Genomic DNA, 17,222 nt, shown 5'->3' with positions numbered 1-17,222 from the left:
CTGAAGTAACCTAATCCAAAAGTCCCAGCTATAATAGCTTTACACTCATAAGAATGATTTAATATTAAGAACATAATTTTCTGAGGTCCATCCTGCTTCAAACCATTTCAGTGAGATATGCATTAGAGGATATCGTTTGGGAGATTGTTGGAACTAGAAGAACATTAAAAGCACAGCATTTCTCCATATATTTTTCTTAAGCAGACTCTTGTTAATTTCATTTGTTGTGAATTCCTTTATTCTTCTCCATATGATAACATGATTTTCATGTATCTGTGTGCCAGATCTTAGAAAACTGTCAATTAGTCATTATTAATTTATTTTGCCTTTCTTTTATTACTAGACATCTGTATTTTTTTCTCTGCATTTTCAAGTACTTGCTTATTTTTGTAATTGGATGTTTGTGATTATACTGAATTGTTATATCTGATTACATATAAAGGTGCTATGGCCATATTACATCTTGTTAATGTTGTATTGAGTAAAATTCATCATCAAGAAGAATTGATTTAGTAAGCTGTTACTTCACTGAACTTTTTCAATTTTTATATTTTCATTGATTCTATTGTGTTTTCTACTTTTTTTTTAAGGTACCAGGAATCGAACCTGGGTCCTTATACATGGGAAGCAGGTGCACAACCACTACATTTACTCCCCTATTTTATAAATTTTAATTTGGGCTTTCAATCATATAATGTGCATATACAGATAATTTAATTTGCGACTTCTCAAAATTTATCTCCTTTTTCTGATTTTTTCTTTCCTGCATTGACCAGCTCTTCCTCAACATGTTAATTTTTAGCAGTGACAGTGCATATGCTTGTCTCTTATCATACCATAATGGGACTGGTTCATATTGCTCACATTTCAGTACCAAGTAGATTGCTTTTCTTTTCAGATTGATGTTTATCATTAAATAACCAATTTTCTCTTACAAGTTTACTGAGTTTATATGCCGAACAGAGGCTGGATTTCATAAAATGACTTTTTTTGGTATCTATTAAATTTTATTTTGTGAACTATGAACATGAAAAATTATGATGTTTCCATATAAAAATATTGTTCCTTATTTTTGATAAGATCAAGTTGGTTACAGTCAATTGTTATTTTATGTACCATTAAATAAAATGTTTTGTTTTAAGATTTTTTCACATGAAATAAATAGAAATTTAAATCTATTATTTTCCTTTTTATTTTTGAACTATTTCTGTTCTATGTTAATATCAGAATTATGTAGTATAGCATTTCATAGAACAACTTGAGAGTATTTATTTTTTTATCATACTCTGAAAAAATTCATATAACATTAGAAATATCTGTCCATTAAAAGTTCGGGAGATCTTAAATACAAAACAGTTTGGGCATAGAGTCTATTTTTTGTGAGTTATTTCATGTGTATTATTTATTCTCTTTAATGCTTAAAGCTAGCTCCATTCAAATTTCTACTACAATATCTTTAATATTTACATGATCACAAACACAGTCTTTGAAATGGAAATATCATTTTGTTAAGTGAGTCTGAAAGTGGGAAGCATTTAGAAATATTATTTTTCTCTATATATTTTTCTTAAGCAGACTCTTGTTAATTTCATTTGTTGTGAATTCCTTTATTCTTCTCCATATGATAACATGATTTTCATAATGTATTCCTCTCTCTTTTTTAAAGTTTTCATTGTATCTGTGTGCCAGATCTTTATTTATCCTTTCATATTTTGCCTTTCAGTGCAATTTGTTTCAAACATGTCTTTTCAAATTAGTATTAAGTTATATATTTTTAAAACTTTTTATTGAATTAAAGAAACATACAAAGAATACAGATGTCATAAATATCAGAGCTCAATTATAATAAAATGAATTCACCCATGTAATCATCACCCAGGTCAAGAAACAGAACATTAACTCCATCTCAGAAGCTTCCTTTCTGTTGCCTCCCAATCTCTACCTCTGCAAAACTATTAAAATACTGATCAATAATACCATAGTACATGACCTGATCATGTACTTTTATAAATAAAATTATAAAGTATTTTTGTATATCTGACTCTTTTTACTAAAAATTTTGTAGATGAATTCATCCATGTAGTGACATGATGCACTATTTTCTGCTTATTTTCATTGTTTGATATTGCTTTGTATGAATACACCACAACTTATTTATTCATTCTATTGATTTGCAGTTGATTCCAATTTGGGACTATTATGAATAATTCTGCTATGAATATCCTTGAACATGTATTTTGTTGCAAATATTCATACATTGCATGTTGGAATATTGGAATGTACCTAGGAGTGGGAGTGGTGATATCTATTATATATATTTATATAAATATGATTTATATTAGCCTAATATATACATATGCACATTCACTTTTATTTTATTTCATATTGTATATATGTATTAGTATATGTATGTATGTATATATACTAATTTAGTGGAATAAAACTAATGAATTTTCCGAAGTGATTGTTCCAATTTATGTTTCTACCCACTGTGTACGAGAATTCTACTTGATCTACGTTCTCAGTATTTCCTGGTTTTGTAACTTTTTACTTTATTTTATTCACAATCTGATCATTTGTAGTGGTATTTCCCTGTGGTTTAAATATACATGTCATTGATTTTTAATGAGGTTTTTTTAAATTACATGTATGCATTAGCCATTTGGATATCCTCATTTGTGAAGTGGTTATTCATTCTTTTTCATTATCTTTTTCTTAATAATATGCAGAGGTTATCACAGTTAAGAGTCTTTTGTCAGATATATGTACTGTACATGTTTTTACATGCTCTTTAGTTTGTCTTTAGTCTTTTTAAAATACAGTATCTTTTGGTGAATGGGAATTCTAAATTTTAATTTACCAATTCTTAATGGTTATTGCTTCTTCTGTTCTGCTTAAGAAATCTTTGAATTTCCTAAGGTCATGAAGTTCCTTATGTGACAGTATGCAGTGTTTTTATAAATCCACTAATCCATTCTTGTGTGTGTTCCATATGAGGGTAATGTTCCATGTGAAGACTTAACTGAACTTGTAAACAGCCAGCCATTTCAGTTCAAATCAAGAGTGAAAATGCAGTTATCTGGAAAGGACTTGTAGAAAGGCTTATTATCTGAAGGCTTGGAATCTTGTGAATTGCATGCAAAACCATAAGCTATATGCGAGATCTGTATAAATGAAATCACAGTCAGCTTGGACTAGAAGGACAGGGAGGGAAGAAAATGAACAAAAAATGTTTTCAAGAAGAAAACCATGGAAAATGAGGTATGGACTTGGGACATCTTCTTGGGCCAGGAAGGAGACCCCAACCATGTATGCAGAAAGGGTGAGTTTGCCCCAGCATTTGAAGAGGGTAAATCTTTCCAGACCTTTGATCAAAGAGAATTTGGCCACCTAGGCTACAGGGAGGGTGGAGCACATACCCCAAAGATTAGAAACAGGACTGCCACCCCACTGTTCTGAAGGGTTGTGCCTGTAAGCCAGGGATTAGGGAGAATGTTGCCACCACCACACTGTACTAAGGAGGTCAAGGCTGTGCTCCAGAGATTGGGCAGTGTGTGGACATCACCTCATGTCTTGGAGGGTAAGATCTAGAGCTCAGCTGCCACCCAGATGCTTGATGAAGGTAGAACTGAGTAAAAGGCTATGGAAGGGTGAGCTCCAATGATGCCCTAAGAAGAAGAAATCATACTAGAGATGATTCTTAGACTTTGAAATCTAATGGAGTATGCCCTGCTATTTTTTAAAAATTGTTTGGGACCCCTGACACCTGTTTCCTTCCAGTTTCTCTAGGGTAATGCAAATGTTTATACTGTGATTTTCCATCCTTTGTATATTGCAAGCAGATAGCTTGTTTCCTAAGTTTCACATGTCTACAGTCAGAAAGGACTTTTCTCCAAGACAAATTGCATGCCTATACCTGATTTCTATCAATATTGTAGTTAGCACTGTTACTGTAAAAATTTAAGTTTTTTTGAAATATTATGATGTAATGAATGCATTTTGCATATGGAGAGAACAAGTCCTTTTGAGATTCAGTGTGGAGTGTGACAGTTTGAGGTTTTTTAATAATTCCCCAAAAGAGAAAGATTATGTTTTTGAGCTAATCCATTTCTGTGTATGTGAGACCCTTTTGGCTGGACTATTTCAGTAAGGTGTGACCCAGGTTGAGTATCTGCCCCTCTTGCTGGGTCTGATAGAAACAGAGATGCACACAGAGAGTAAAACACACAGGATAAAAGAGCTGCCATGTTTAATCCTGCCTTGTGAAAGAGGACTCAAGGTCTGCCTAAGCTACAGAAAGGCAGAGAAACCTTAAGAGACTGAGAGAGGAAGCCCAGAAAGAGACAAGCTCTATGCCTGGTTGCCCACAGCTGAGCTCTGGGAGATGACAGATTCTGGAGGGGAAGGCAGAGACCTTGGCAGAGGTTACCTACGATCTTCCTTCATCACATGGCAACATGCCAGGATTTCCAGTAGCTGACATTGGTGAGAAAGCATCTCTGATGGTGCTTTGATCTGGACATTTTACAGCCTCAAGACCATAAGATTTTACCCTAAATAAAACTCCCATTATAAAAGTTAACCCATTTCTGGTACTCGGCAGCTCTATGACAAAATAAGACACACTACACTATCATCTAGATGCTTACTGGAGTGTTACCCAGTCCATTGCAGAGTGTGCCATTCCCTTTCCTCTTAAGGTATTGGATGCCAAATCACAAAACACCAAATTCTACTATCATGTAATTTAAGTGCTTATTATTCATGCAGGCACTTGCAAAAAGAGGGGAATCACTATGTGAGTTACATCAGAGGCCAACAACCACAGAGTTCTTGGAGGTCTAGCAGAGGGGATGGGGGAGAGAGTATAGCCAGTGGAGACAAAGTATAGAAATTAATACAGTATTTCAATAATCTCAATGAGATCTGCCTAGAGTATAAGTTAAAACAGTGGCATTGGATAGAAAAAGATTAATAAAGATATGGAAGAGGTAAAATCAACAGGTTTAGGCGGTCAAATGGTTTTGAGGGTCAAGGCTCTCCAGGATGATTTCAAAGATTCTGAATTAGATGGTGAGACGTTGGGAACCAAAATAGAAGATAAAGGAAGAGACAATTTCTTTAAAAGAAAAATAGCTTTATTGAGTTCTGGATGTTTTTTTTTTTTTTGAATTGTCTTTAAGGCTTTCAGATGGAGAAGTCTTATGATTAGTTGGAAAAATGATTTTGATGTTCAAAGGAACAGGTTGGGATGAGAGACAAAAGATTATGAAGTTATTGTGTAAGTAATGTTGTTGATACTTGAGGGGTTCCACAAAGAATGACTAAAGGCTTGAGAACAAGTGCATTAAGATATTCAATAAGAGATATGTTTTCAAATAAATACAAATAGGTTTTGAGTAAATATGTGCAATCATCTATTGGTAAGGGCAAAAACCCCAGCAGCAATAGAATTGAGAGCAAATTAATTGAATAGATTTATACATATGAGGACTAAATTTGCCCATCAGGAATTGGGTTGGTGGGTCTTCGAAGCATGGAAAAGAGTAAAGGAGCCAATTTCTGACAGGTCTCATTTTTCAAGGGAGAGGTTGTCTTGGTCAAGAACCTAATTTGTCTGATTGCAGTGTCTGTTGTAAGAATTTTTTTTTCATTTCATGTTTTTGAACCTTAAAACTTAAATAAAAATTCTTTAGTCATGAAAAATGCACTAAAATAGTATGTCACATCACCCTGTTGCTTCTTAGGAAGCAGTTCAACTTCATCCTCTAGGCAGTAGAGCTCGCATTGCTTTTGGCCAGCTATAAGGTACTATTTTTAGTATAATGTTTCTATAGTTTGTGTTTTAATCCTAAAAACAATTAATGTGATTACTTAGGCATAAAATCAGAAGAGAAGAGGACTGGTTATATCATTCTGAGGGCTACATTGGGTTGGGAGCAAAGTTAAAGATTTCAGTGGAGACCAGGAGAAACATAAGAGAATGAGGGAAGAGGATCTGAGTAGATGAGAAATAATGGCAATCAAAGAAGACAGTAGTTTTAAAAGCAAGCAACTAAAAGTTTCTAAAGTTGCAATAGTGGAAAAAAGAACAAGACTGAAAATATCCAAGACACTCAACAATTATAGACTTTTGAAAGTAATCTGAAAGTGATGATGGGAATATGAATCCAATTATAAATGAATATTTCAGAAGAATTTCCATTGCACATTTCTCTAATGTGCTTTTGTTTCATACAACCAATTTATCACATCTTTTTAAAAATACTAAAGCATTAATAAAAAGAGTACCAAAATATCTATTAGCTTTTTTGAATACCTATTTCAATCCAGGTCACTGTTGCATATTAATATTCATTATCTTTATTTAATCTTTAGTCCAATAAATATTATATTTATCTATTTTAAAGATGGGAAACTTTAATTCAGAAATTGTAGACCAAGTGGCTAGCATTTGGCATAAGGCCCTTGTTCTATCCACTACAACAAACTGAGAAAATTAATCTTATCAGGACCACTTCTGAACTTTCTTTACTTTTCTGTTAACAGGCATTATTTCCTCAAGGGGGAAAATCTCTAGGACTCTAAATAGAAGACAACAGAGGAGAATCTCAAATGGTGACAATTATTTTCAACCTCATCTACATCTCAATTCCCAGACACCCTGTAATATTTGGGAATCAAACAAGGAGGTTATAAGGTAAAAGTAAAATCTATCAAGTTGTTTCTATATAAAAGTGCCCTTTGTTCATGGAATCCAGCTAAAAGACTGTAAAGTTAGAAAAACATCACTCCAAGTCAACTGCTTTAAAAAAAGAAAACAAAACAAAAAAGAAAAGAAAACAAAAAACTAGCACAAGATGGTACCATTAGCATGTTATGATCAACAATTTATGCCTTTATGCCACTCTTACCAGTTGGCCACAACAAATTCATTAACACATCAGTATTCAGTTAATAAATTAAATCAAATCAAAGAACATCCTGTGGATAGAGTGGAATCCTATAGCAATTATGTTGCAGTGCCTCCATTATCTTCTAACCAGAATATCCAGAGCTGCTCAACATCACCTGTTTCACAGTCTCAGGACAGAATTTCACAGGGTTTCTATAACAATGTTCTGAAATCACCATTATTCTTCTCCAAATGTCAAGCTACATCTTCACCAGACTTCCCCTGGGTCTCTTCTTCAATGGAGCCTCATAAGAGAGCCTTGAGCTCACTTGTTTCCCATCCCAAACCTCAAAATACATCTTCACTTGCTCTCAACAGGATTTCATCATCACTGGATCCCAGTCAAACAGCTCTGAGCTCACCATTTTCCCTCCCCACACCTCAGACTACATCTTCCCTAGAACTTTGCCAGATATCATCTTCATTGAATTCAAATCAAAAGGTCTTGAGTTCATCAGTATGTCCCCTCCAACAGCAAGAGACATCTTTAGACATCCTCTGGGCATCACCTTCTTTGGAACCCAACAAAAGAACTCTTAGTTCAGCATTACCTCAGTCCAAGTCTCAGAAAACATCTTCATTAGACTACCTTTGGAAATCTTTATTGGAGCAAAATCAAAGATCTCTGAGTTCACCATCCCTCTATTCTAATCCTCAAACAACATCTTCCCTGGACTTTCTTTGGGCATCATCTTCAATGGAGCCCAATCAAATAACTCGGAGATCACCATTACCTGACTCCAGACCTCAGGCAACACCTATATTGAGCTCTAATCCCAACATTCAGAATTTACCATTATCCCACTCAAAACCTTGGAAATCACCTTTATCACATTCTGTCCACCAGACTCAGAGTTTGCCACTGTCCCAGCCCAAATCTCAGAGACTGCTTACATTTGATGATGCCTGCCGGATCCTGAGCTCACCAGTTTGTCACACCGAGTTACAAAACACAACTTCAGCGAGCACTAAACACACAACCACAGATTCACCATCACCCCAAACTGTACAAAATGTCTCAGGTGACTCATTACCAAGCTCTCAGCATTGCATCAGCAACACAGCTGCTTCAACATTGGGCTCCAGACTCCAGATTAAAAGGAGTTGTAATCTTTGTGCCAATACAGAATCAAATAAAGAAATTCGATGGACTTTAGATTGCATCCAACCTTGCATAGTTAGAGGTGGAACTGTCCCTGATGATGTTGTAAATAAAATTGTCAACTCTATCTCCAGGACTAAAATTCAGAGGGACCTCAATAGGCAGATTCTCTTTCGAAGGATGAGGGGAAGGCCAAATCCTCGTCCTGGTCCCCGCATTTCTTCAAATTATATGGTTTGTTTAACTTGTGCTTCCTGCATAAAATCTCATTGTCAACATCTCACAGGAAGGAAAGATCCTCGTGGTGCAACACTGCTTGTGATACCAACACCTGAGTCCAATTCAAAGGGCAAAATCAAGGTGAAATTAGTTCTTATCCTTTCTCTACCAGAGACTTCATCTTACCTCTTATTGCCTATGAAAGAAAAACAACTTGCTCAAGACACTGAAGACAACTTTGAAGTAATGGAGCAGATATCACACTTTGCCCTGAACTCTGAATTTGATATCATGCAGGAGCCTAATATGAAGAAAAAATGGTTGACAGTATCACCCCAAACCAGTGTTATAAACCAACAGCCCCAGACTATTAACTGGCTGTTTCATGTTAAAAAAAGTAATGATTCACAGTCACAATTCCCACTCCCATCCTCCTCCTCCTCCATTTCCTCCCAATCCTTTTCCTCCTCTTCCTCTTCTTCCTCCTCCTCCTCCTCATTCCCACCCCGTCCTTCAAAAGTTTCCACCACATCTTCTCTCTCAAGCTGTGTGTTCACTCAGACACCTAGTTACCACCGGTTGCCTCCAGGAGTCTCCTGGCTCGAGTTTATACATAGAAATGATCAACGGCCACTTCCTAGAAACCCACACCAAAGTCAATCAACACTTCCCAAAAAAATGTCTGTGGGGAATAACAACAAAGTAAAAGAGACAAAGAAACCAAGGATACTGTTCAAACTTTTCCAGACAAAGTTTCAAAATGAGAGAAAACCTGATTAAATTAACTTTTGTCTCTGAAAGCAATTGACATTTTAGTTCTTTCAGATTAGTGTTTGATGTTCTATCATACTTATAAATATTCATAGTAATATTATAACTTTATATTTAAGCCAATGAAGCACCTTGTTAAGTGGAGACTATTTCCTTTAAGTTTATTTTCTAGTTAGATTATAGACTATGATCTCCTACTAGCCAAAATTGAATCCCATGTTCATAATTCAGTGCCTGGCTAACAGAAATCCTTATATAATCATTGTTGAATGAGTTACTCTTAGTTGACCATGGACCAGAAATACCTCATTTGTCTTGTGCTGAACAGTATCTAACATATTGTAATTCTCCTTCCTCTAAGACATGATAAAGACAGTATCCTTAAACCAATTTATGCTAATCTGTTTACCCCATCTTCAAAGAAAATTCGGATCATTCTTTCACAGGTAAGAAAAGACTCCTTCTTTTTCAGTTATGTATTCCTAAGGCTAATTCTTCCATGCTAAGAATCTGAAATCCAATGATATCTGATTATTCAACCTTACTTAACAAATCTCAGGAGAGAGAGAATAACCAACTGATACAAATAACTCAACTTCATTCTGACTATGTCAGTGTTTCCATTTTTGACTTCTGAAGTCACCCATTTATTTCTTCTATTTATACAACTAAAATGGGTTAATAAAAAAAGGAGGAAAATGTTAAAAATTATTCCACTTAGGTCTACTGTTTGTGGGAAGAAAAAGGAGTTGCCTTACCTGCTTACCCTAAGAGATCTTCTCCATCCGAAGGACTAGAATTTCTCTCCCTTACATACACTAATAACACACAATTTTGCTTCTCCTCCCAAGGTCTTTTCTGTTCACCAGACTGCACATTGGACATTTCCAAATGGAACATGGTACAAACATCTTGAACTCAACATGACCAAAACCGAATTCCCCATTTTTATTCTTTCATCCTTCTCTTCTGGGTTCTCTATTTAACAAATATACTACCATCAATCATGATGTCATGTTTGACTCTTATCATTGGCCAGCTCCTCTCCAAGTCTGTGAATTCTATGGCTTTAACCCCCCTAGAATCCAGGTTTTTTCCTCCATCTTCATCATCACTATCCCTGTCATGGTTACTGTTGTCACTTAGATTACTGCAATAACTCTTAAACATGCACTTTCATTTTTAGAGAAATCTGATATGCCACTCCACAACTTAAAATTCTTTAAAATTTGTCCTTTGTTTTCTGGGGGAAATTCTAAATTCCTGTTATGATTGAATTATGATAACCTCTCCGAACTGATTTCTCATCCTACTTTAGTCCCCTTTGGGGTGCCATGCTGAGTTCCTTATAATGCATAGACTGTTCCCATGGCTTCTCTTATATCCTACATTTTTAAATCAACAATCCTCTTGCCTACAAGGCTCTGTCTCATCTTAATTTCTTCCAGGAAGACTTATTTTTCTAATTCAATTGCAAAAGGGTTAACCGATCCTTCTGTAATCACAAAACTTTGTTCGCTTCTTTGGCTTTTTTTTTTTAATGTTACATTAAAAAAATATGAGGTCCCCATATACCCCCCACACCCCTCACCCCACTCCTCCCATAACAACAACCTCCTGCATCATCATGGGACATTCATTGCACTTGGTGAATACATCTCTGAGCATTGCTGCACCACATGGTCAGTGGTCCACATTATAGTTTACACTCTCCCCCAGTCCACCCAGTGGGCCATGGGAGGACATACAATGTCCAGTAACTGTCCCTGCAGTACCACCCAGGACAACTCCAAGTCCTGAAAATGCCCCCACAGCACATCTCTTCTTCCCACTCCCTACTGTCAGCAGCTACCATGGTCACTTTCTCCACATCAGTGCTACATTTTCTTTGATTACTAATCAAAATAGTTCATGAATAGAATATCAATAAGTCCACTCTAATTCTGTTCACTTTTTATGTTATTCTTAAGCCATATTATATTGTAAGCATTCTCTGTCTGTCTTTACTCATTTAATTATTTAATTAATATTTAATTTTTATTTATTTATGTGTTGATATTGATTTAAGCTATTAAAATGCTGCATCTTTATTTACTCCTCCGAAATAAGTAATGTTTCATTGGTTTGATTCTTTCCTATAAATCAATATCAAATTGTTCTTTGCACCTTTGTCTTGGTTAAGACTTCTATAAAAATGTTGCTATTGGCAGTAGTCATCCTTGTATTATTTCTTAGATGGAAAGTATTTCCAGGATTTCAGCAATAAGTATGATGCTTGCTGATATATAGCATATCAGTAATAATAAGGAAGGACTTGTTTATGTAACAATGTGTTCAGGACCTTATCCAGCATCTTTAGAAAATCCTTGACATATACTTTTTCCCTTTTCTTTATTTTTTTTTAATTTTTAATTTTTTAAAGATTTATTTATTTGTCTCCCCTTCCCCCCCATTGTCTGCTCTCTGTGTCCATTTGCTGTGTGTTCTTCTGCATCTGCTTGTATTGTCAGGCAGCAGGAAATGGTGCTCTTTTTTGTTACATCATCTTGCTGCATCAGTTCTCCATGTGTGTGGCATCACTCCTGGGTGGGCTGTGATTTTTCATGTGGGGCAGCTCTCCTTGCTGGATGCACTCCTTGTGTGTGGGGCTCCCCTACGGAGCGCCCCTGTGTGGCATGGCACACCTTGCGCACAGCAGAACTGTGCATGGGTCAGGAGGCGCTAGGTATTGAACACTGGACTCTCCATATGGTAGGCGAACACTCTATCAGTTGAGCCACATCTGCTTCTCCTTTTCTTTATTTTTAAAGAAGGTTTAGGTTACATAAATGTTACATAGAAAATATAGGGAATTCCCATATACTCTTCTCCCCCTCCCATACTTTTCCCTACTAATAACAGCTTTCATTAACGTGGTACATATGTTACAATTAGGGAATGCATATTGAAGCATTGCTACTAACTATGGTCTATAGTTTACATTATTGTTTAAACTTTGCACCACACAATTTTATAGGTTTTGACAAAATGTGTAATGGCCTGTATCCATCATTGCAAAACCATTTTGACATGTGCTTTATCCATCACAAACATCCCTTTTGGTGAAATATATCACTTTTGTAATTGCTTGGTTAGTATCTTCTCAACTAAACTTAATGATTAGAGGTCTTGCATATATCATGCTTCCCACCAAATACTCTGGACTTAGTGGTACCTGGCATATAAGAAGCTCTCAATAAGTATTTGTTAAATTAAACTGGGAAATTAAACCTAATTTTACTTTTCATTGTAACTTACATGTTTATTATATATTTTTAGCATCATTCTAGTTCTTTTTCATTTATCACTTTTATTTTTTGGACTATGCCTTTGTTGCTTTTAAATTCTCCATTTTCATTGGAGTTATCTTGTTTTTAATTCTAATATGTTTACTTTCAAGACATTTCAAAAACATTTTTAATCTGTATTTCTCTAGTTTTTGAATAGGTAAATTAAAATGAATGGAATTGTGGAAAAGATTTATACATGAGCAGCATGTACCCAACTCTCTCTCTCCCTCTCTCCTTTTCTATTTCTCTCCTAGATTCTATTTGATATTAATAAAATGCGAAAATATGGAAAATTATGTACCAGTTACAGAAAGTCAAGACATTTCTGCCAGACCTTATATCAATGATACTAGATTTAAGGAAGGGGGAAGAAATGCAAAAGTTGTTACATTGAAGAAAGAGAAAATCTACAAAGTAATAGAAAATGTTATCAATAACATCCCATCTACGCCTCTTTATTTAAGTGGAAAGAGTTGGACATGGAATGGGGAGGTAGAAAGTAGATTCATGAGTTGTCACACTTTTATCATACTTGATGTAAAGTGATATGGCATTTTTGGATAATAATTTGACAATAACATTAAATCCTTAATAATATACAGAATCATATTTTCTATTGTCCTCCTTATTAGAATTTAATTTAAAGAAATCATCAATGGCCATGTAGAATTTTATAAGCAAGCAGGCATGTTTACTTCTTTATAATAGTAAGAAATTTGAAAAACTCTAGATGTCAATTTATAGAAAATTATTTATTATACTATGATCCATACATATATGTTTTGTAGTGGAAAATTTTATTTTTAGTATTGCACCATTTTCCTTGTTTAGGAAAATTTTGTGTGAGAGCCCATGGGCCTGAACAGAGCCCCTGAGTATGTGTTGGAAAGAAGAGAGTGAAACAAAGAGGAGATAACTAAACTCTAATTTTCAAACAGAAAATGGAGACGAGGGAGACTATTATTTATGATTCATTTCAAGGGAAAAAAAACAAAACAACAAATTAAACAGGTTATAAGACAGGTAAAACGTAGTTTATTTTTGTTCCACTTTGTAAAGTATTAAATTACATGGATATGTGTACAGATTTATGAGGTTGCGTAAAATCTCCTCCATTTATATAAAAGATGGAGTGACTAGAAGTAAACACCAAAATTATATATAAATACTATTACTACTTGGAAACAGTTATAATGGAGACTTTAGGAAATAATTTATTTTTTTTCCATTTTCGATATTTTCCAAATCTCCAATGAATATGAATTCCTTCTTTAATCAACAATTTAAGATGAATGTTTTAGAAATGAAAAATGGAAGCATGTTTTTGTCTCCTATATTTAAGATGATATATCTAGCCCACAATAATTGACATCATTTGTGGTTTTACAAACCCAATGGGGATACATATTTTTCTGAGTTATACATTTTCTTGAGGAGAAATGCATTTGCATTACGTTTTAAAGTCTGTTAAGATATTTAGAGAGATTTCTGGGAAGTTGGAAGATTAGAGAGTTACAGAGTTCATTTCTTTCTCAGAAAAATATTTAGAAGACAGGAAAAACTGTCCAGGAAAACTGTTCTAGGGCTCAGGAGATCAGGGGAAGGCTGAGCAGCACCCAGAAAAGAGAGATGTGAAGAAAAGAGGATACTCTGTGGTGAGGATCTGTGAGTACCCTGGGCAGCAGCTGCTGCTGGTGCCGAACCCCCACTACTTGGAACAGGCAGCTTTGGCTTCTCCAGTCCCTGTCAGGCAGCTATGGATTGAGAGGGCCACAGAAATCTACTTCCCCAGGAAAGGAGAGAGGGAGGGACACAGCCCACCACTGATACAGCTATCAGCTGGCCAATTTGACTTGCTGGATCCCATGGTTTCCAACCTTCACAGCCAGGTGTGTCTACACAATTGTCTTCACCCAGGAGTTGGCAGACTGCTAAGGATAACCTGCCTTCTCAAACCTCCTCCTTACTGACAAGGAGTGACTGCTGCCAACATAGAGGGGAGTGGAAATCTCTTTCTTCTCTGGGAAAAGGGAGGGTGTGAGGGGGAGGAGGGTGACTTGGGATCAACAAGTTTGAATTGGGAGGCTTGGCTCTGACTAGCCTGTCTGGAGGAGGATCTTTCTCAGACATTGCTTCAGCACACCTAGTCCTGGTTCCAGGAAGCACAATCCCCCCTAAGAATTGAGCAGAAAGACTTGTTGAAGAGCACCATTAGCTGGCAAGCCAGGAAAGTATATCTCAGGGAAGAAAAGTAAAAGAGGCTTTATGGGGCCTGTAGCAGTTTGATATAGTTATGAATTCCAAAAATAGATATTGGATTATGTTTGTAAACTTGTCTGTACCTGGACATTATTAAATTATGATTAGGGTTTTGACTGGGCCACATCACATCACTGGTAGGTGGGGACTCACAGATAAAAGATGTGACAAAAGACAGAGTTGGAGGATTTTGATGTTGAAGTTTTGATGTTGGAGTTTGGTGCTGGAGTCTTGACTTAGAGCCCCAGGAAGTAAGCACACAGAGGAAAGAGAAGCAAGTCCCAGGAGGAGAGAAACACTGAGCCCAGAGAGAAGCAAGACCCTGGAAAAGATGAACCTAGGAAGCCTGAACCCTGGCAGACATTGGCAGCCATCTTGCTCCAACACTTGGAAATAGACTTTGGTGAGGGAAGTAACTTATGCTTTATGGCTTGGTATCTGTAAGCTCCTACCTCAAGCAAACATCCTTTGTAAAATCCAACAGACTTCTGGTATTTTGCATCAGCACCCCTTTGGCTGACTATTACAGGGCCTTTATTGTCCCCCTCTCCAAGGCCCTTGGAAACTTGTCTGTATCCATTAGCAATCCCTGGCCCTGTTTTGATCAGTTAAACAAGGGCAATTTTAAAGTTCTAGAATAAGTTGACCCAAGATTCTAAGAAGAGCTATAATGCAAAGCCACACAAAAATAAAGCTCTAAGAAAGAGAAATTGATCATCAAAGTAAATGCACCATAATGGGATGCCTAGACTTAAGCAAAAAATTACAAGTCATACTAAGAAACAGGAATATATGGTTCAGACAAAAGAGCAAATCATAATGCCAGATGAGATGTAGGGTTTGAGAAAACAAATCGATGATGTTTAAACAAATCTCCTAAATCAATTCAAGGAGTTAAAGGAAAATATGGCTAAAGAGATAAAGGACATTAAGAAAACACTGGTGGGAACAGAGGTAGCTTTCCATGTACGAGGTTTATGTTCAATCCCTAGTACCTCCTAAAAACAAACAAAAAAATTCCCAACTTTTATTGGGAAGCATTTGTAACCAAGTGGTTGAGCACCTGCTTCCCATATATGAGGTTCTGAGTTCCCATATATGAGGTCCTGGGTTCAATCTCTGTTATATCCTTAAAAAAACTTTCATTGGGAAGCATATGTAACCAAGTGGTTGAGCACCTGCTTCCCATATAGGAGGTTCTGGGTTCCCATATATGAGGTCCTGGGTTCAATCTCTGGTATATCCTTAAAAAAATTGTGAACACAAAGAAGAATTTGAATGCTTGAATAGGAAAAAACAACACTTTATGGGAATGAAAGCACAATGGATGAGATTAAACATAAATTAGAGATATACAACAATAGATATGAAATGGCATAAGAAAGAATCAGCAAATTAGAAGGCAGAGCAGTTGAAAGTGAAAACACAGAACAGAGAGAGAAAATAATGGAGCTCAGAGAGTTGAAGAATAGCATGAAGCAAACCAACATACATGTCATGGGATTTCCAGAAGAAAATAAGGGTCAGAAGGAATATTTGAGGAAATAATGGCCCCAAATCCCAACTTTTATGAAAGACATTAATATGCATACCTAGGAAGTGCAACATACTCCAAACAGAATAAACCCAAATAGACCTACTTTGAGGCATATACTATGCAGAATGTCAAATGCCAAAGATAAAAAGGAATTCTGAAAGCAGTAAGAGAAAAGTGATCCATCACATACAAGGGATATCCAATAAGACCTGGTGTGAATTTCTCATCAGAAACCATGGAGGCAAGAAGACAGTGGTATGATATATTTAAGATACTGAAAGAGAAATATGGCCAGTCAAAAATTCCTTATCCAGCAAAGTTGTCTTTCAATAATGAGAGTGAGTTTAAAATATTCACAGATAAACAGAAACTAAGAGAGTTTGTAAACAAGAGCCCAGCTTTACAAGAACAACTAAGGGGAGTTCTGCAGCCTGAAAGAAAATGACAGGAGAGAGAAGCTTGGAGGAGAGTGTAGAAATGAAGAATATCCAAAAGTAAAAAAGACAGATAAAAATAAGATATGATATATGAAAGCCAATGGATAAACGATCAAAGTAAGTAATGCCTTTACATTAATAGCAGAGAATGTTAATGTATTAAACTTCCCAAGCAAAAGGCACAAGCTTACAGAATGGATAAAAAATGATCCAACTGTACATTGTCCACAAGAGACTCAACTTAGACCCAAGGATACAAATAGGCTGAAAGTGAAATGTTAAATACATCCCACATAAACAGTAACCAAAAAAGAGCAGAGGTAGCTAATCTAATATCAGAAAAAAGAGATTTTAAAGGCAAAAAGGTTATAATAGATGCAGAAAGCCATTACATATTAATGAAAGGGGGCAGTCCACTAGGAAGAAATAACAATAATAAATATCTATGCACTTAACCAGTGTATCCCAAAATACGTGAGACAACTCTGTCAAAACTGACGAGAGAAATGAATATTTCTACAAAAATAGTTGGAACTTTAATACACCACTCAAATCAATTGATAAAACAACTAGACAGAGGATCAATAAAGAAAACAGAGAACTTGAACAGTAT

At 35.8% G+C, this 17,222-nt stretch overlaps 1 protein-coding gene across 10 annotated transcripts in view; it reads left to right on the top strand.

Annotated features, from left to right (window-relative positions):
* Window positions 1–12,980, top strand: part of CSNK2A2IP (casein kinase 2 subunit alpha' interacting protein) — a 124,282-nt gene extending 111,302 nt beyond the window's left edge. For 8 of the 10 annotated variants that reach the window (XM_058296041.2, XM_058296037.2, XM_058296038.2 and 5 more), the window contains 2 exons: window positions 6,550–9,493; window positions 12,631–12,980. In XM_058296041.2, coding sequence (XP_058152024.1) covers window positions 6,861–9,056 — 2,196 coding nt within the window. In that variant the 5' untranslated portion in view covers window positions 6,550–6,860 and the 3' untranslated portion in view covers window positions 9,057–9,493; window positions 12,631–12,980. The remainder of the gene's footprint in view (window positions 1–6,549; window positions 9,494–12,630) is intronic. The other 2 variants (XR_009185597.2, XM_071214890.1) reach the window with 2 other exon arrangements.
* Window positions 12,981–17,222: the final 4,242 nt, after the last annotated feature.

Source organism: Dasypus novemcinctus, chromosome 4 (assembly GCF_030445035.2).
Source record: "Dasypus novemcinctus isolate mDasNov1 chromosome 4, mDasNov1.1.hap2, whole genome shotgun sequence".
NCBI classification, from domain to species: Eukaryota; Metazoa; Chordata; class Mammalia; order Cingulata; family Dasypodidae; genus Dasypus; species Dasypus novemcinctus.
The sequence above is the reverse complement of the archived record's forward strand: the minus strand, read 5'-3'. Positions and strand labels throughout refer to the sequence as shown.